Source organism: Dipodomys ordii, unplaced genomic scaffold (assembly GCF_000151885.1).
Source record: "Dipodomys ordii isolate 6190 unplaced genomic scaffold, Dord_2.0 Scaffold42, whole genome shotgun sequence".
In the NCBI taxonomy this organism is placed as follows: domain Eukaryota; kingdom Metazoa; phylum Chordata; class Mammalia; order Rodentia; family Heteromyidae; genus Dipodomys; species Dipodomys ordii.
This window is the reverse complement of record NW_012267258.1, coordinates 2,160,533-2,180,255: the sequence shown is the minus strand read 5'-3', so window position 1 is coordinate 2,180,255 and position 19,723 is coordinate 2,160,533. Positions and strand designations below refer to the sequence as shown.

At 49.0% G+C, this 19,723-nt stretch overlaps 2 protein-coding genes across 5 annotated transcripts in view; both read left to right on the top strand.

Annotated features, from left to right (window-relative positions):
• The window catches only part of Asic1 (acid sensing (proton gated) ion channel 1), a 30,707-nt gene extending 22,326 nt beyond the window's left edge, over positions 1–8,381 (top strand). The window contains exons 3-12 of one of the 3 annotated variants that reach the window (XM_013018751.1): positions 2,204–2,354; positions 2,960–3,087; positions 3,619–3,769; positions 3,976–4,032; positions 4,467–4,620; positions 5,325–5,467; positions 5,748–5,750; positions 5,797–5,942; positions 6,024–6,128; positions 6,267–6,371. In XM_013018751.1, coding sequence (XP_012874205.1) covers positions 2,204–2,354; positions 2,960–3,087; positions 3,619–3,769; positions 3,976–4,032; positions 4,467–4,620; positions 5,325–5,467; positions 5,748–5,750; positions 5,797–5,942; positions 6,024–6,128; positions 6,267–6,371 — 1,143 coding nt within the window. Of the gene's footprint in view, positions 1–2,203; positions 2,355–2,959; positions 3,088–3,618; positions 3,770–3,975; positions 4,033–4,466; positions 4,621–5,324; positions 5,468–5,747; positions 5,751–5,796; positions 5,943–6,023; positions 6,129–6,266 lie in introns of all 3 variants that reach the window. The other 2 variants (XM_013018753.1, XM_013018752.1) reach the window with 2 other exon arrangements.
• Positions 8,382–9,336: 955 nt separating this feature from the next.
• Smarcd1 (SWI/SNF related, matrix associated, actin dependent regulator of chromatin, subfamily d, member 1) overlaps positions 9,337–19,723 on the top strand; it is an 18,753-nt gene continuing 8,366 nt past the window's right edge. Inside the window, exons 1-9 of one of the 2 annotated variants that reach the window (XM_013018829.1) lie at positions 9,337–9,679; positions 10,312–10,499; positions 10,802–10,844; positions 10,943–11,065; positions 11,824–11,946; positions 13,208–13,324; positions 14,760–14,861; positions 15,124–15,285; positions 15,376–15,473. In XM_013018829.1, the coding sequence (XP_012874283.1) occupies positions 9,503–9,679; positions 10,312–10,499; positions 10,802–10,844; positions 10,943–11,065; positions 11,824–11,946; positions 13,208–13,324; positions 14,760–14,861; positions 15,124–15,285; positions 15,376–15,473 (1,133 nt within the window). In that variant the 5' untranslated portion in view covers positions 9,337–9,502. The remainder of the gene's footprint in view (positions 9,680–10,311; positions 10,500–10,801; positions 10,845–10,942; positions 11,066–11,823; positions 11,947–13,207; positions 13,325–14,759; positions 14,862–15,123; positions 15,286–15,375; positions 15,474–19,723) is intronic. The other variant, XM_013018830.1, reaches the window with a different exon arrangement.

The following is a 19,723-nucleotide window of genomic DNA, read 5'->3' as shown; positions in this document are numbered from 1 at the left end:
GTCACCATCTAGCAGTAGTTCTTTTGTGGGAACATTGAGGAAGTTCATAGGAAAAGAATTAGTTCAGGGCTGGGAATGTGGCTTTGTGGTAGAGTACTTGCCTAGCATCCACGAAGCCCTGGGTTCGATTCCCCAGTACCATATAAAAAGCCAGAAGTGGCACTGTGGCTCAAGTGGTACAGTGCTAGCCTTGAGCAAAAGAAGCTCAAGGGCAGTGCCCAGGCCCTGAGTTCAAGCCCTAGGACTGGCAAAATAAAAAGAATTAGTTCAATCTTTGAACTAATTTCAAGCTTTGAAATCAGGGCTATGATAAGAGCTACTGTGGGGCACAGAAGGAAGAGAAGACAAAAACTCCATCTCATGGCTGGGATATCCTCTGATACCTTCAAACTCTGCAAGAGCTTTACCAACATTCCATGTCTTGTTGTTTAGTCCTGAGTGGTGTGGGAAGAGGTGCTGGGCATGGATGAGGATGGTTCTTGGCATGGGAACTTGGACAGCTTCAGGTTCCATTGATAATGGGACAATGGTGGACAAAAAGGGCTGATGGCTGGAGGAAACCAGAAAGCTCAGCTTTTCTTTATCCTTTTGGTGTGTGTGTGTGTGTGTGTGTGTGTGTGTGTGTGTGTGTGTGTGTGTGTGTGTACTGGGCCTTGAGCTCTCGCCTGGGCTTTTTCACTCAAGGCTGGTACTCTACCCCTTGGTCACACCTCCATTTTTAGCTTTTTAATGGTTAATTGAAGCGTCTCAGGGACTTGTCCATTCAGGTTGGTTTTGAATTGCGATCCTCAGAACTCAGCCTCCTGAGTAGCTAAGATTATAGGCTTGAGCCAATAGCATTTGACCCAAAAAGCTTAGTTTTGAAGGGCTTAGGTTTAGAGGCAAGGTCTTGGGAAGAACAGGAGTTCTAGTGGCTGGGGTAAAACACTGAAGAGAAGCACTATTTCAGAGGCCTCAGAGGTCAGGCATAGACTCTTGATGGTGGAGGTGTTCATATTAGAATATTGGCAAGAGGGGCTGGGAAGGTGGCTCAGTGGTAGAGTGCTTGCCTTGCATGCCTGAGGCCCTGGGTTAGATTCCTCAGCACCACATAAGTAAAAAGAAAAAAGCTGGAAGTAGCGCTGTGGCTCAAGTGGTAGAGCGCTAGCCTTGAGCTGAAGAGCTGAGGGACAGTGCCCAGGCCCAGAGTTCAGGCCTCATGACCACAAAAAAAAACCCCACAAATATGTATATATATATATATATTATATATATATATATATATACATATACATATATATATGCAAGAGAAAGAATGCCACTTTATCCAGGCACCAGTGGTTCTTGTTTATAATCCTAGCTACTAAGAAGAGTGAGATCTGAGGAACATGGTTTGAAGCCAGCCTGGGCTGGCTTATTTCTTATCTCCAATGAATCACCAAAACACTTGAAATGGAGCCGTGGCTCAACTGGTAGAGTGCTAGCCTTGAATAAAAACAGCTCAAGGAGTGGCTGGGAAGGTGGCTCCGTGGTAGAGCGCTTGCCTTGCATGCCTGAGGCCCTGGGTTCGATTCCTCAGCACCACAGAAGCAAAAAGAAAAAAGCCGGAAGTGGTGCTGTGGCTCAAGTGGTAGAGTGATAGCCTTGAGCTGAAGAGCTGAGGGACAGTGCCCAGGCCCAGAGTTCAGGCCCCACAACTGGACCTCCCCCCCCAAAAAATAAAACAGCTCAAGTAGAGTGCACATGCGTGGGGCAAGCATGCACATGTACAGATTGGCACTTGATAGTCCAATTGAGAAGACTTTAATAAACTGTTTACAGAGCTGTAGACAGGATTAAGGAAGCCAGTGAGGGTGTGGCAGCTAGCAATAGTGGGAAATTGCTCTCACTCTACCATTCCTGCCCATATTTATAGCCACAACCAGCAAAACAAACAGTCAGGGGACAGGGAAGGATTAGTACCCCAGTCTCTTTCTCATCCTGCCTTGATTCCTTACTTGTAGTTCCCATTGGCCAAACGCTCAGGCTATGTACCCCACGAAGGTTGGCTCTCCAGAGCACAAAAGGATGGAGAATAAGTGGGAGAGGGAAACAAATGGAGAATGAGCTGCGGATTCCTGAAGAGCAGTGTGATTCCATCATTGGAGGGAGCTGGGGAGAACCTCTAGGGGGCGGGGCAGGGGGTACTGGAAAAACTCAGGCTCTCCACTCTGTTCTTCATCAGGTCTTCACACGGTATGGAAAGTGCTACACATTCAACTCAGGCCGAGATGGGCGGCCTCGGCTGAAGACCATGAAGGGTGGGACTGGCAATGGGTTGGAGATCATGCTGGACATCCAGCAGGATGAGTACCTGCCCGTGTGGGGGGAGACTGGTATGTCACACTTCTCACCACCCCCCCCCCTGCCTTGTTGTTCCTGGCCCCCACTTCTACTAGGCCTCCAGTCTGGGACCTGATACAGGGATCGGTCTCCATCTCCATCTCTGAATCTACCTGACGTCCACACTCTCATTTCCCTGACTCCCCCCTCCCCTTCCTGTCTCAGTTACTCTCCAAGGTAACCAGCCATCCTCTTCCATCAGCAGCCGCCACTCACTCTATAAATAACTCCCTCTCTTCTTGGGCTGACTGCCTGTCTTGGTCTCAGGGGGCCTTGGGGGCAGGGGGGGGGAGGAGGAAGGAGAAAGGGAGGAGAATTGGAGCAAGTATCTGAGACTGTGATACTCTGGGAGAATTTGAAATCTTAAAACTTAGCAAACACCAGATAAGAAAAGAAATGTGTTGAATGCATGTCATTGAAGCCGCATGGAGCTGGTAACCCCAAGAGGCTGGGGAGTAGGCTCAGACCCCAAAGATAACCTCCCACTCAGTCCTAATGCTTAACTTCTGGGGAAGGTCATATGCCTTCCTTGTCCCCAGCTCTGAAGGAGATTAGGGCTCAGGAGCCCTCCCAACCCACATCCCCTTTGTTCCCATAGACGAGACGTCCTTCGAAGCGGGCATCAAAGTACAGATCCACAGTCAAGATGAACCTCCTTTTATCGACCAGCTGGGCTTTGGTGTGGCCCCAGGCTTTCAAACCTTTGTGTCCTGCCAGGAGCAGCGGGTGAGAGGGTGGAAGGCTGCTTCTAGGGTGGGGTTGTGAGGGGTTCAAGATGAAGTGGTTAGAAGTCAAGCACTAGTGGCTCCCGCCTATAATCCTAGCTATTCAGAAGGCTGGGATCTGAGGATCATGGCTTAAAGCCAGCTCAGGAAGGAAAGTCTGTGAGACTTTCATCTTCAATTAAATACCAAATAAACCTGGAAGTTGAACTGCAGCTCAAGTGGTAGAGGGCTAGCTTTGAGCAACGGAAGTTCAGGGACAGCACCCAGGCCCAGAGTTTAAGCCCCAGGTCTGACACACACACACACAAAAAGAAGAAAGATAGAGCGGTAGGTGGTTGATAACAGGAGGAACAGGTGAGCTACAGCAAGGATGATAAGCAGCATGAATGACCTACAAACTCTGAGATTTTCAGAGGCCATGGAGGGGAAGGGGGTAGGGCTCCCCAATTCGGCATCTTGTCAGAGAAGTCCATCAAGGTGACTTGGGGGGAAGAGGTCCCCACACTTTCCCAGCTCCCCGCTCTCCCAGCAGCTCATCTACCTACCCCCGCCCTGGGGCACCTGCAAAGCTGTTACCATGGACTCGGATTTCTTCGACTCCTACAGCATCACCGCCTGCCGCATCGACTGTGAGACTCGGTACCTGGTGGAGAACTGCAACTGCCGGATGGTGCACATGCCAGGTCAGGCCTCCAGGCTCCCAGCACTTATCCTGCCCCTCCACAACTCCTTCCCATCCGTCCTCCTCCCCACGCCCACTCCTTACCTCTCTCATCATCATCTGACCTTGGTCCCTGCCTGTGCCCACAGGGATGGGTGGCAGGAAGGGTAGACTCTGCCATCACAACCCCTTTAAACTCCACCCTGCAACCACTGTCTTCTCCTCCAGGGGACGCCCCATACTGCACTCCAGAGCAGTACAAAGAGTGTGCAGATCCTGCCCTGGGTGAGTCCTTCCCCCCGCCCCGCCCCACCCCTCACCCCTGCCCTTATCCTGGAGCACTCAGAATGCAGCCACATGCATAAGGGTCTCAGTCTAGACAGCTCTGATCCACTGCATCCACACACGTGTCTGTCTTGAATGCTGAGAATAGCATTTTCACAGGTCCCTATGGAAAATGAACAGGGTGGGAAGGGCCTCCAGTCTCTTTCATAAGTAACTCAAGATGGCGACCATCACAGATCCTCAGGGAATGGCACATAGGCAGAATACATACTTATGAGAGACAGGGTGGGCACGAGGCTGAGGGAAAAGGACAGGTCAGGAAAACGGAAGTCTGCTCAGGGGCCCTTGGTGGGGGCAGGGCCAGAATCTTTCTGTTGAGAGTTGGTGGCAGAAGGATATCACTCAACCAGCGCCTGTCACCTGGCTGGGCACAGACTTCCTGGTGGAGAAGGACCAAGAATACTGCGTGTGTGAAATGCCTTGCAACCTGACCCGCTATAGCAAGGAGCTGTCCATGGTCAAGATCCCCAGCAAAGCCTCCGCCAAGTACCTGGCCAAGAAGTTCAACAAGTCTGAGCAGTACATAGGGTAAGAGCTCCACAGTGCTGGGCAAGGTCTGTGGACAGGGACAGTGGAGGGTATGAGTGGGCTTTGATGAGGGCTCAGCAGGCAAGAGAAAGTTGAGATAAACCCAGGGAAGACACACTTGCAACCAAAGTGTGTGGGCTGGGAGGTGTACAGAGAGAAAACCAGGCCAGAACAAGCAATGGAAAGACTCTCTGTCCTCTCTCCTCACTTTACACTGTCTCCACCCTCATGCTGTATTTAGGATCTCCTCCCTCTGCCAGTATGTAAAGCATCTTTTCCTCTATGCCATTTCATCCAATCCTCACAACTCTAGAAGGCACTTGTCCATCTGCATCTCATTTTGTGTATATATGTGTGCCAGTCCTGGGGCTTGAACTCAGGGCCCGAGTGCTATCCCTGGGCTTTTGTGCTGGAGGCTATAGCTCTACCGCTTGAAACACAGCTCCACTTCTGGCTTATTTTCACGATAGTCTCATAGATAGTCTCATAGAGTTTCCTGCCCAGGCTGGCTTCAAACTCTCATCTTCAGATCTCAGCTTCCTGAGAAGCTAGGATTATAAGCATGAGCCACCAATGCCCAGCTTGGATCTTGTTTTGTGGGTACAGAAACAAATTCAGAGAGGCTAACTTGCTATGGTCACCTGGCTAGCAAGAGGCAGAGATAGGACTTCAACCTAGGTCTTCTCCTCCCTACCCCTGTACAGGGAGAACATTCTGGTGCTGGATATTTTCTTTGAAGTCCTCAACTATGAGACCATTGAGCAGAAGAAAGCCTATGAGATTGCAGGGCTCCTGGGTGAGCTTCTGATGTCACTTGTCATGGGATCCCTACCACCCAAACCAGGGTGTTTATTCTGCCCCATCCCTGGGGGCCTTTCCCCCAACCCTGTGGTGTGGCATGCAATGGGGGAAGGGGATGGGCAAAGAGGAAAACGTAGCTGCCCCTTGGACAGAGGATAGGGTATAAGTGGAGACTAAGAGTTTGGGGATATTTTGTAAAGTCCTTTTCCCTTAAAAAATCTTTTTCATCTCAAAAAAGTAGAAAAATGTTAAAAAAAAAAAAAAAAGGTGTAGAGAAGCAAAGAGAAATGCTGTGAGGATCTGGTTTTGCAACACTTCCTAAGAAGGCTGTTAATCCCTTTGTGAATCTGGCTGGCCTGCCCTAGCCCCACCGAGCCCTACTGTCCCCATGGGGTCCTGAGCCCCTTCACCTCCCTGCCATCCCCACCCCCACTTCCACAGGTGATATTGGGGGCCAGATGGGGCTATTCATCGGAGCCAGTATCCTCACTGTGCTGGAGCTCTTTGACTATGCCTATGAGGTAAAGGGGGGGGAGAGGGGCAGCGGGAGGGGGCTATAGAGGAGCAGGGCTCCAGTCCACACCCCACTCTGCCCTTCTTAGGTAATTAAGCACAAGCTGTGCAGAAGAGGCAAATGCCAGAAAGAGGCCAAGAGGAGCAGCGCAGACAAAGGCGTGGCCCTCAGCCTGGATGACGTCAAAAGACATGTGAGGGACCAGGGCAAGGGGCACCCTGCAGCCAGACCCTTCCTCCACCCCCCCATAAACACCCCCTCTCCCAGAGACACCTTCTCCTTTGGCTCCCTAGGTCCTCATAACCAGTCCTCTTCTGTGTCTTTCCCCTAGAACCCCTGCGAGAGCCTCCGGGGCCATCCGGCCGGGATGACGTATGCTGCCAACATCCTACCTCACCATCCGGCCCGAGGCACATTTGAGGACTTTACCTGCTGAGTCCCGCAGGCCACTGTACCAAAGGCCTAGGTGGGGAGGGCGAGGAGAGCAAAGGGGCCCCAACTGCCCCCCCACATCTGCCCTGAGGACTCACCCATACTCCTGGGCAGCCCTTTTCCTCTTGCCTGGGTGAGGAAGGAGTCTTGACCTTAGAAGACCTCTCCCTGCCTCTATCTCATTCTTTTTATTTTAACAAAACTAAACTAATCTTGAAAAAGAAAAAAGAGAGAGAGAGAGAAAACCTTGGCAAAGGACCTCAGGCTGCCCCTCCCTGCTCCATGCTGCCACCCCTAGCTCCCAGCCTGAGTTCTGTCTGTCATCTGAGTGTCCACCTACATTCTGCTGCCACCAGTCACCAAAGTCCCCTCCCAGTGAGGGGTAGAGGGGATCCCTGGGGCCTGGAATTCAGGCCCCAAACCAGAGAATGTACCTTAAGGGGGGGAGGGCTATTGAGGGGGCTTCCCCAGCCTTAGGAGACCCTCTCAGACCAGTGACTTCCCCCCTCCCCCGTCCATTACCCCCCCCCCAAGCTCATCTCCAGGCAGAAAAATAAATCTCCAGTCCCGCTCCCTCACACTATGTGAAGTTTCTGGGGGGAGGGGAGGGGTCAGGGATCCCCTGAAGAAGTGGAGAAGAGAACATGATGTGGCTCCGGTGCTGAAGGCCACATCCTAAATCCCTATGAGCTCTCCCCCACTCCAAAGCTGCTGGAGAGACTTCCTTCCCAGAGGCAGCCTTCCTCCACATCCCATAAAAGACCTGGCTGGTTAGCTTCCAGCTCAGGGAGAGGGGCACTGGTGCCTGACCTCACTGGCCTCCCTCCCAGAGGCCCTTGCAAAGGGCCACATCCATAAATTTTCTTATGGAACACTCCCAAGTCTTCTTCTCCAGCTTCATTTGCTTCTTTCGACAACCTCATCTGCATTTTCTATTTCTATATGATACAGACTCTATATTGCTATATCTCTGTATATACTTTCCTCTAACCCTGTCTGTCTCCATCCTTTTGTCTCAGAGAACCATCTTCCCAGATATTCCCACCCTCCCCCTCCAAAAAGAAGTTCCTCCTTCTGTGTTTCTCCCCTGTTCCTGGTCTCTGAATGCCTTCGCCTGTATAAACAGTTGGACTCTCCCCTGGTGTCTGTACTGTGTACACACATCCCTCTGAGAAGCACAAGGAGACGACACACGCATTGTAACCTTCGCACTGTCTTGGTGGCGACATAAAGGAAGCTGTGAATCACAAGCTCTGCCTCTTTCTGGCCTCACCCTCTCCCCCCAATCCCAGGTACCCTCTGCCCTCCCTGCAGCCTTAACATTCCCTTCCCCTGCTCCTCCTATCCCAATGTCCTTTGCCTGGCTGACTGTGGTCTCCCCAAGAAAGAAGTGCTACAGAGGTAGCCCCACGTAGGGGGGTAGAGAATTATGCTGGACACTAAGTCAAGAGACAGAAGGGAGCTGCGGATTGGTGACTCCCACAGCTAGGGCAGTGGGTGCCCACAGGAAGAAGTTGAGGTCTTCAGTCAGTGGCCTTTCCCTCCTTCTGGGTTCCCAGCCTCCCTTCCTCACCTGATGTCCAACCAAGCCCACCTGGTGAGTCAGGGTTTGGTCATGGGAGGAAAGAGGCAAGACCTAAAGGGGGAGTTGAAAGATTTGCTGTTCTGTCTCCCTACAAGTAAGGGGTTGGGCCTGTCCCAACCCCTCCACCAGGCACTCCTCACAAGCCAGAGCCCTAACCCTTTTCCAGGCCTTCTCTGTCCAGCTGTCTCTTGGTGTACACTCCCAGAACAGTGCCTGTGGGCAGTTCATCTGCATTGGTCTGGAGCTGGAGAGTGAGACTATAGGATCTTTGAGAACTTCTTGATTTCTAAAAGTTCCTTAGAAAACAGCCTTTCCAAAGGGAAGAAAGAGCAAGGCCAAAAGTGTGCACTAGATGGGGGTCAGTAGGCAGGGCCCTGGGTGACGCATGACTCTGGTCTAATAAACTGGGTTTCAACCATCTCCTCTTCAGTGTTGTTCTTTTTATTTGAGAAGTTTTTAGGTATTCCCACTAAAGCTGAGATTGGCATGAGACCACACTATGAGGGGAGGAGTAAGAAAAGATCTGATCATGGTTTGAAACACTAGGCAGGAAAAGAGGGAAGGGATTGAACACAATATATTTCCCAAAGGTAAGTCTCAGCACAGAAGGATTCTTTGGAGAGGTGGCAATGTCAAAATTCCAGATAAACTGGAACCTAAAATCTGGAAGCAGAATAGGTTACAAAGGTGAAAAAGGAAATGGGTTGCAGTTCCCACAAGAGGAAATCATTGAGGCAACTATTTATGGAATGGATCCTGGGCTGCCAAGCACAAGACGAGTTGAGGACCACTCTACCACTTGCTACCTTGAAAGTTCATCATTTACCTCCTTCGAATCCAGCTTTTTCATCTGTAAAATACAATAAACAGCTTGTGCAGATGACTCAGGCCTGTAATCCTAACTACTCAGGAGGATCTGAGGATCTTGGTTCAAAACCATCCCAGGCAAGAAAATCCATGAGGCTTTTATTTCCAACTAACCACCAAAAAGTTGAAAATGGAGCTGTGGCTCAAGTGATAGAAGGCCAGCCTTGAGCTAAAAAGCTAAGAGACAGTAGGACCGGAGTTCAAGCCCCAGGAGCGACACAAGCGCACACACACACACACTGCAATAAGCAGTACGCTTCCCTTTTCGGCCACCCTCACTGAAAGCAGCAAGGGAATGAAACGAAAAAGAATCAGAGAGCTGAAATGCACCGCAGCAAGGCGAAGCTGTCCCTCCCAGCCCCACTCTCCATCAGAAAGCTAGCGTTAGGGCATTGGAGGGCTATGTTCCTCCGGACGGCCTGGGGGCGCCCGTTCACGCGGCCTCTCTATCCCCGCGCTCCTCTCTATGGTGCTCTCGCCCCGACCACGAAGGTGGGGATGGGAGGGGGGGGGTCATCACACCCTTTTCGCTAGGCGCCTCCTCTAGCCCGTCGTCTCGTTGCTCCTGAGCCTCCCGTGCCTGCCCGCCCGCTGGGCACACAAACAGGCAGGCGCTCGGGGGGCGCGCGGGGGGGAGTTCCGGTTCCGGTTCTTTGTGCAGCTGCCTCGGCGGCTCCGGGAAGATGGCGGCCCGGGCGGGTTTCCAGTCTGTGGCACCGAGCGGCGGGGCCGGAGCCTCAGGAGGGGCGGGCGCGGCAGCTGCTCTGGGCCCGGGCGGAACTCCCGGGCCTCCGGTGAGAATGGGTCCGGCGCCGGGTCAGGGGCTGTACCGTTCCCCGATGCCCGGGGCGGCCTATCCGGTGAGTGGGGCAGGAGGAGGGGCGCGCGGGCCGGGGGCGGGGCCGAGCCGGGGCCTGGGAGTGACAGGGATGGGGGAGGAGCAGGAGGGACTCCCCTGAAAGGGGTTCTGGTCCTGGGTTGGGGGTGGGGAAGGCAGTTAGCATCCTCCCGCCGCCCCCCCCCATACACCCTGCTCCCACAAGCATTGTTTCAGTGGGGAGTCAGTGTAGAGTCGGGGAGATGCAGTGGGGCTTGGGATGGCCATGAAGAGCAAAGAGGGGCTTGGAGGAACACCCAACTTGTAGTTGCAAATTGAGGTCAGCTTCAAAAGAGATTGAAGCCAACCGAGTGGGTGGAGGACTAGAGGAGTTGTCTGATGAGTCCGATTGAGGAGAAAATTTGAATGTAATATAGCTGTCTTAATAGTTCCTGGGTCCTAATTTCCATAGATTGGAACTGGGGCAGAGGATGGTCCAGTTACCTATATTTCAAAGAAGCAGAGGGCTCCCGCTCTCTTGTCATTATCCTCCAACCTACCCACCAGCTTTGTTCCATTCAAAGAATTCAGGCTCCTACCTCCCAGTTTTCCATTCTTGGTGGGGTTAGTTGGCAGGGGAAGCTATGACATCTCTGGGTCCTTTCCTCTCTGTAGAGACCAGGTATGCTGCCAGGCAGCCGAATGACACCTCAGGGACCTTCCATGGGACCTCCTGGCTATGGGGGGAACCCTTCAGTCCGACCTGGCCTGGCTCAGTCCGGGATGGACCAGTCCCGCAAGAGACCTGCACCTCAGCAGATCCAGCAGGTCCAGCAGCAGGCGGTCCAAAATCGAAACCACAAGTAAGATGACCTGGGTGGAGGAAGGGAGGGGCAAGGAGGCCTGTGAAGATTCAGGTGGTGGGAGAATTGGTGAAACTGTTATCAGCAGGTGATGCTGCAGGGGCTCACCATTAAGAATGCCTGGTGGTGGTGGTAGTGGTGGTGGAGCTAATGATGGGAGGGCGGGGAAGGGGGGGGGGTTCTTCTATTTGAGAAAAAGCTTTGCAGGCCCTCACTTTACAATAAAGGAAGGTGTTGATGGCTAATTTTTCATGTTCTGACTCATTCTATCCCAACCTGATAACAGTATTTATTCTGAACAGTGCAAAGAAAAAGAAGATGGCTGACAAAATTCTACCTCAAAGGGTGAGTCCAATTTCTATGTCTTCTTGAAGGTGTGGTGAGTTTGAGAATAGAGATGGTCGTCAGCCTTACATCCCAATCATATCTTTTCTATTTTGAAGATTCGTGAACTGGTACCAGAATCCCAGGCCTATATGGACCTCTTGGCTTTTGAAAGGAAACTGGACCAGACTATCATGAGGAAACGGCTAGATATCCAGGAGGCCTTGAAACGTCCTATCAAGGTAACGCAGGAAAGCACTAGGCAGATAGCCAAAGGAGAAAACCTTCATCAAGCTTAGGATGAAAAATCTTGGCATTTAAATTGTATTGCTTTGGCTGGGCACTGGTAGCTCAGACCTGTAATCATAGCTACTAAGGAAGCCGAGATCTAATGATTATGGTTCAAAGCCAGCCCAAGCAGGAAAGTCCATGAGAGTCTCTCCAGTTAACCAGCTAAATTTGGAGCTGTGGCTCAGAGTAGCAAAGTAACAGGCTTGAGCAAAAAAGCTCAGGGACAGTGCCCAGGCCCTGAGTTCAAGCCCCATGACCAACAGAAAACAACAGTAAGATGGCACTGGTGGCATACGCCTGTAATCCTAGCTACTCAGGAAGCTGAGATCCGAGGATCATGATTCAAAGCCAGCCTGAGGAGGAAAGTGGGTCAGACGCTTATCTCCAATTAATCACCAGAAAACCAGAAGTAGAGCTGTGACTCAAAGTGGTGGAGCACTATCACTGAGCACAAAAGCTCAGGGCCGGCGTTCAAGCTCCATGACGGAAAAAAAAAGGACAGAACAGCAAGATGGGGGTGGGGGTTGGTGTTTTTACTATGATGGCTCTGCTACATTGGGAACCTGGCACTATGCATGACTTTTTCCACCTGGCATCCCAGGGACAGTAAGCCAATCTATTAGGAGTAATTTTGGGGTTTGGGGAGACTCTTGTCTTCAGCATCAAACCATTGAAGCCCCATTATCAATCTTGTTTCTGCTTTCTTCAGCAAAAACGGAAGCTTCGTATTTTCATTTCTAACACTTTCAATCCGGCCAAGTCAGATGCCGAAGATGGGGAAGGGACCGTGGCTTCCTGGGAGCTTCGGGTAGAAGGACGGCTCCTGGAGGATGTGAGTTCAAGATCTACAGTGGTCATGGTTGATGTGTAGGGTGGGAACTGCTGGGACTGAGCAGTGTTGTCCAAGCTGCAAGAAGCCTTACTGGTTTTTACAGCTCCTGCCGAGAGTATCGGACAGGGGGACACTCTGTTCTCTGCACAGAAAGACAATGGTCCTTTATATTTATTCCCATAGTTTGGTCATCACTGGTATCAAAAACCTTATTGTCTTGGGGTTTGATTTGTTATTTGCCTTACTCCTGATTCTGCTGGCCATTCAATTTAGCAGTATTCATAGATTAGTTAGGTAGGGTTTGGGGGTGGGTTGGTTGTATTGTGTTTTAGTTTTTATTTTAAGTTCTTAAATCCTTGATTCCTACTGTGACATTTCCAGCTTTCGTTGGAGATGCCCCACAGTTTAAGTCGGGTAGATTTCTCTGACAAGGTCTTTATTACTTCATGGGGAACGTTAACAGACAGGGGGTAGCCCTCAACTTCCCACCCCAGCAGCTCCTTAGGGAAGCTCACCTTTCTTTCCTTTCCTTGCACTCTCTGGCTCTATTTTTAGCTGCTTGCAGGCAAGCTGATTTGAATGCATTTTGCAGAACTAGGACTCAATGTTAGAGCCTCCATCATCTCTATATAGGTCTAGTCCATCTGCTGATTATGTCATTCCGTCCAAATAAAGCTGTTTTTGTTCTGGCTGGTTACTGCCTGTGATTCATTTCCCCTCTACAGTCAGACTTTCTCTGTTCAGATGTGCTTTATGTACAACAGTTTGGCTTAGCTTGCCTCATAGCCCTTAGGGAAATGAAGTAGATAAGTGACTTTGTCCTTATAAGCTGCTTCTTCGGGGTTCTACTGATATCATGACTAGGGTTTTTCTTTTTTCTTTTTGTCTTTGTTTTTTCTGGTACCAAGATTTTAACTTAAGGCCTTGAGCTCCTGCTTGGCTTTTTCATTCACAGCTGATGCTCTACCACTTGAGTAATGCCTCCAGACCAGCATTTTGCTGGTTAGTTGTATATAGAGTCTCAGACTTTTCTGCTTGGGCTAGCTTTGAATCTCAGTCCTCAGATCTCAGCCTCCTGAGTAGCTAGGATATACAAGTGTGAGCCACTAGTGCTAGGTAGAGGCCTACTTTTCCATTTCTTAAGAGACAGAAGATGTTCTTGATTCCCCCCCATTGTTATTGTGGGTGGTTTTAATAGGGCTTTGTCTTGGCAAAGGTTTTTTGGCCTTTTCTAACATGACCTTTCCTATCTCTCTTCCAGTCAGCCTTGTCCAAATATGATGCCACCAAACAAAAGAGGAAGTTTTCTTCCTTTTTTAAGTCCTTGGTGATTGAATTAGACAAAGACCTGTATGGACCAGACAACCATCTGGTAGAAGTGAGTACTTATGCCTTGTAGGCTCTGATTCTGGTTGGAGGATGATGGACTTGAGAGCCGAACTAACAGCTAAAGAGAGGGGGAGATAAAAAGAGTTATCCCAAGTGTACAGGTCCACCATTTCAGTTTGTATATCGATCTCCAGATGGCACTAGCTGTGTTTATTTGGACCTAGAACTCTTTTTTTTTGGGGGGGGGGTCCGGTCTTGGGGCTTGAACTCTGGGCCTGGGCACTGTCCCTCAGCTCTTCAGCTCAAGGCTGGCGCTCTACCACTTGAGCCACAGCGCCACTTCTGGCTTTTTTCTTTTTTCTTATGTGGTGCTGAGGAATCGAACCCAGGGCCTCATGCATGCAAGGCAAGCGCTCTACCACTGAGCCACCTTCCCAGCCCCTAGACTTAGAACTCTTGGAATCTGATTTGTCCTGCCTTTTATTATCCTTACTATTGCCCCTACTTTCAAGGAATATTCTAATGAAGGCCTCTTGTACATATCAAGCCATCTCTGAATTTGCTTATTAAGAATGATGAGTTGTAGTTACCCATGTGTCATTCATAGTGTTTTCTGATAGCAGTTGCTGTAATTAAAGGGGTTGATTAAGGGTGCTAGTACTTGCCTAGGTTACTTTAGGTCTTAGAGTCACTTTCAAATCATCAGTAATCCTTTATTGTAATGCCTAATTGTGCAGTGTTTTAAAGACCATGTTAGCACCAGTATTATTTGGGACATAGGTCCAGAATAACATCCAGTGCTGCATGTAAACTTAACTTGCTCCTTTCTTTGCCAATGTAGCCACAGCCCCTTAACCTCAACCACTAAGAAACATGGGAAGGTCTTTACCATCTAATAAGGGAAGTAAGTCATAGACTCAATAGAAATTTGTAAATATATTTAACTTAGTTTTATAGTAGTGTAATAGCAATGAGTGTGGACTGGAAAGTCAGACACACCAAAGCTCAAATTGCAGTTCCACTACTTATTGGTATTTGACCTAGGCAAGTCACTTCATTCTTCTAAGCACTAGTTTTTTTCATCTGTAAAATAGGTATTATTAGGCCTATCCTGAATGGGTGTTTGGGAATTAAGTGATAACCAGGTAAATGGCTTAGCATACTCTTTTACAAAATAAGTATGCAGTAAATGGTAGCTACATTATGTTTCTGTTCCCATATGCATTCATTTTGTGGGCAAAAGTTTCACTGGAAATTCAGGCTAATTTAAATATGATCCCCAATACTCAGAAATAAACAAATAATCTGCTTATATACAGGCAATAATCCCAAAACCATATGCAAACTTTAGGTGTGTCTTATGCTATTGCTTCTCTCCAGTAACCTCAGTAATCAAAGTTGAATGTTCAGTCATTACAGAAGCTCTTCCCTCCCACCCCAGCTCTTCCTCTGGGAGAGCCCCCCTGACATCTTCCTCTCTGTAGTGGCACAGGACCGCCACTACCCAGGAGACTGATGGCTTCCAGGTGAAGCGGCCAGGAGATGTGAATGTACGGTGTACTGTCCTACTGATGCTGGATTACCAGGTATTTTGTAGAGATGTGAAGGGGTCTAGCATTTACAGCCACATCTCAGTAGCAGTCCAACCTGTAAGGGTTTAGGTCTAGTTGTGAATAACTTGCCACTTTAACACATGGATAATTCTTATCTTACTATTTTCCTGTAACTAAGAAAGCATAATTTTAATGTTTGCTGACTAGATTGAGTGTGCAATCATAGTAAGCACATCAGGATACACACCGATCCAGCTCACTGGTTTCATTTCCTATATTCTTTGGTTCTGTGCAGCCTCCCCAGTTTAAATTAGACCCTCGCCTGGCTCGGCTCCTGGGCATCCATACACAAACTCGTCCAGTGATCATCCAAGCACTCTGGCAGTATATCAAGACACATAAGCTCCAGGACCCTCATGAACGAGAATTTGTTATCTGTGACAAGTACCTCCAACAGGTATATTAAGGACTTTTTCTTTTGTTGGGAACCATAAGGCCACTAATTATACTCAAAATGCCTATTTTTAGTTACTTCTCTTTCCCATAGATCTTTGAATCTCAACGTATGAAGTTTTCAGAGATCCCTCAACGGCTTCATGCCTTGCTTATGCCACCAGAACCCATCATTATTAACCATGTCATCAGGTAAGCTTGAGTGTGGGAGGCCTAGGTATACTGGAGCTGGCTTGTAATAGCTCACACAGTTGGTTGTTAACAGGGATTTTGTAAGCAGTTTGTGTAACATGGCGATTATTAAAATTAAATTACAGCCAGGCACCAATGGCTCACGCCTGTAATCCTAGCTAATCAGGATGCTGAGATCTGATGACCATGGTTCAAGGCCAGCCCAGTCAAGAAAAGCTGTGAAACTCTTCAGTAAACCACCAGAAAACCGAAAGTGGTGCAATGGCTCAAGGGGTAGAGCGCCAGCCTTGAGTTGAATTGCTGAGGGACTGCACTCAAGCCCAGAGTTCAAGCTCCATGACCGACCAAAAAAAAAAACAAACTGAAAAATGAGTAATAAAGCTGGGTGCTCATACCTGTAATCCTAGCTACTCAGGAAGCTGAGACCTGAGGATAGTAGTTTGAAGCCAGCCTAGGCAGAAAAGTCCATGAAACTCTTATTACCATTAAATTATTCAGGCCGGGAGCCAGTTGCTCACGCCTGTAATACTAGCTACTCAAGAGGCTGAGATCTGAGGATCGAGGTTCAAAACCAGCCCGGGCAGGAAAGTCCGTGAGACTCTTATCTCCAATAAACCACTAGAAAACCGGAAGTGGCTCTGTGGCTCAAGCGGTAGAGCGCTTGCCTTGAGCTGAAGAGTGCAAGAACAGTGCCCAAACCCAGAGTTCAAGCCCCACGACTGACCCTCCCCCCAAAAAAAAAAGTTACTCAGAAAAAGCCTAAAGTGGTGCTATGGCTCAAGTGGTAGAGTACTAGCTTTGAGCACAAAGAGGCTTAGACAGTGCCCAGGCCCTGAGTTCAAGCCCTAGGATCGGCAAAAAAAGAAAAGAAAAGAAAAAGGTAATATATACTCAAAACTTATTTCCTAGTTCTTTTTGTTGTTGTTGTTGTTCATGGGGCCTGAACTCTGGGCCTGCGTGCTGTCCTTCAACTCTACAGCTCAAGGCTAGTGCTCTACCACTTGAGCCACAGCGCCCACATCTGGCTTTTTCTGCTTATGTAGTACTGAGGAATCGAACCCAGGACCTCATACATGCTAAGCAAGCACTCTACCGCTGAGCCACCTTCTCAGCCCATATTTCCTAGTTCTTTTTTTTCTTTCTTTTTTTTTTTTTTTTAAATTAAACCACATTTACTTATATCTGCTCTCTCAAGGTTACTTCTGTCTGCATGGTAGAAGTACTGCTGTGTAATGAGTTGCTGTTGGACAAGTCTTCCCAACTCTGTGCCCAGTGACAATGTTGGAAATCAGCAAACACTGAACATTAGGGCTCCACTGTCCCCTTGGAGAATCAGTTCAGGCTTTACCAGCTTATCAGTGTGGGAGGAGTCAGCATCTGTCTTTTCCCTTGGCAGTACTGGCCTTTGTAGGCAGACACTCTTAGCACTGTGATCAACACCTCTAGTCCTTTTTTGCTTCCATGATTTTTGAGATGGGTCTGGATGTTTTGCTCAGCCTAACCTAGACCACAATCTCTTAACTGGGATGGCAGATACGGGCTACTATACTAGCCTCTTCCATTGAGATGGAGTCTTGCAAGTTTTTTTTCCCTATTAGAACTAGATTTCTTCCACCTCAACCTCCCACATAGGTAAGATGAACAGGCATGCACCAGTGTGTCCTGCTGTTGGTTGAGAGTCTCACAAAGTTTTCTCCAAGACTGACTTCAAACCATAATCCTCTCAATCTCAGCTTCCTGCATAGCTAAGATTGCAGGGATAAGCCACTGCATTCAGCTTTTGTGGCATATGTTGTGTGTATGTGCATGCATGACAGCTGGGGCTTGAACTGGCTTCAAACAAGATTCTCAGACATCAGTCCTTTTTGGTGCCAATTCTTGACATCATGTTAGGGCCTGGTCCCTGAGCTTTTTTTTTTTTTTTTGTCGGTTGTGGGTCTTGAACTCTGGACCTGGGAGCTGTCCCTCAGCTCTTCAGCTGAAGGCTAGCACTCTATCACTTGATCCACAGCGTCACTTCCAGTTTTCTGGTGGTTAATTGGAGATAAGAGTCTCACGAACTTTATTGCCCAGGCTGGCTTTGAACCGCAATCCTCAGATCTCAGTCTCCTGAGTAGCTAGGATTACAGGCCTGAGTAGCTAGGATTACAGGCGTGAGCTACCAGAATCCGGTTGTCCCTGAGCTTTTTTGCTCAAGGCTAGTGTTCTACTACTTGCCACAGCTCCATTTCTGCCTCTTCCCCCCCTCACCCCTTTTTTTTTGTGGGGGGGTTGGTCATGGGTTTGAACTGTTTTTTTTTTTTTTTTTGCTAGTCCTGGGGCTTGAACTCAAGGCCTGGGCACTGTCTTTTGCTCAAGGCTAGCACTCTACCACTTGAGCTACAGCGCCATTTCTGGCTTTTTCTGTGTATGTGGTACTGAGGAATTGAATGAGGAATTGGCTTCATGCATGCTAGGCAAGCACTCTACGACTAAGCCACATTCCCAGTTCCTGTTTGGGCTTTTGTGCTCAAGGCTAGTGCTCTGTCACTTAGAATCCCAGCACCACTTCTAGCTTTTTCTGAGTAATTTTTTTTTATTGAGGGGATGGGGGGCGGTTGTGGGGCTTGAACTCTGGACTTGGACATTGTCCCTGAGCTCTTCAGCTCAAGGTGATCGACCTAACACTTGAGCCATAGCACTACTTCCAGTTTTCTGATGGTTTATTGAAGATGAGTATCTTTCCTGCCCTGGCTGGCTTTGAACCGCAAGCCTCAGATCTCAGCCTCCTGAGTAGCTAGGATTACAGGCATGAGAGCCATTGGCACCTGGCTTCTCTGAGTAATTTATTGGAGATTAAGAGTCTCATGGATTTTTCTGCCCAGGCTAACTTCAAACTGCTATCCTCGGGCTGGGAAGGTGGCTCAGTGGTAGAGCGCTTGCCTTGCATGCTCAAGGCCCTGGGTTCGATTCCTCAGCACCACATAAGCAAAAAGAAAAGAGCCGGAAGTGGCGCTGTGGTGGCTCAAGTGGTAGAGCGCTAACCTTGAGCTGAAGAGCTGAGGGACAGCGCCCAGGCCCAGAGTTCAGGCCCCACGACCGGACCCAAAAAAAAAAAAAACTGCTATCCTCAGATCTCAGTCTCCTGAATAGCTAGGATAACGGGCACTCATTTCTCCTTTGTTTGTTTGATGGTTAATTGTAGATACAAGTTTCATGGACTTTCCTGCCCCAAGCTATTTTTTTTTCTTTTTGGGGTCCAGTCGTGGGGCCTGAACTCTGGGCCTGGGCGCTGTCCCTCAGCTCTTCAGCTCAAGGCTAGCACTCTACCACTTGAGCTGCAGCGCCACTTCCGGCTTTTTTCTTTTTGCTTATGTGGTGCTAAGGAATCGAACCCAGGGCCTTAGGCATGCAAGGTAAGCGCTGTACCACTGAGCCACCTTCCCAGCCCCCCAAGCTAGTTTTGATCCATGATCTTCAGATATCATCAGCCTCTTGAGTAGTTAAGATTATACATGTGAGCTTCCAGGCCTAGTTTCCATTTCTCTCTCTCTCTCTCTCTCTCTCTCTCTGTGTGTGTGTGTGTGTGTGTGTGCGCGCGCGCGCTGGAGCTTGAACTCTGGGCCTTGGTGCTGTCCCTGAGCTTTGTTGCTCAAGGTTAGCATTCTACCACTTGGGCAGCAACTCTACTTCAGGCTTCTTTTTGTTGGTTAATTGGAGATAAAAGGCTCACCGACTTTTCTGCCAACAATGAGCCACAATCCTCAGAGCTCAACCTCCTGAGTAGGATTACAGGCATGAGTTACTGGCACCTGGCTTCCATTGCTTTTTAATTGGAAGATACAGAGTGAGACATCCCCAGGAGACAGATAGGTAGTAAAGAAAAGTACTTCCTCCTCAAAACAGAATGTCTCTGTAGTTGGCTGTCATTTATTTGACTTTCTTCTATGGCTCCATGTTAAGTCCAGTGAAGGTCTGTTTCCTTTGGCCCTGAGCCATTACACAGCCTGTAGTCACTTAGTTAAACCATCTTTGTGTGTGTGTGTGTGTGTGTGTGTGTGTGTGTGTCTGTCTGTCCATCTAAATTTAGTTTGCCTTCATTTTGAGATAATTCTAGTTTAAAGATTCTGTGGTAGGGGCTGGGAAGGTGGCTCAGTGGTAGAGCACTTGCCTTGCTTGCTCAAGGCCCTGGGTTCGATTCCTCAGCACCACATAAGAAAAAAGCCGGAAGTGGTGCTGTGGCTCAAGTGGTAGAGCGCTAGCCTTGAGCT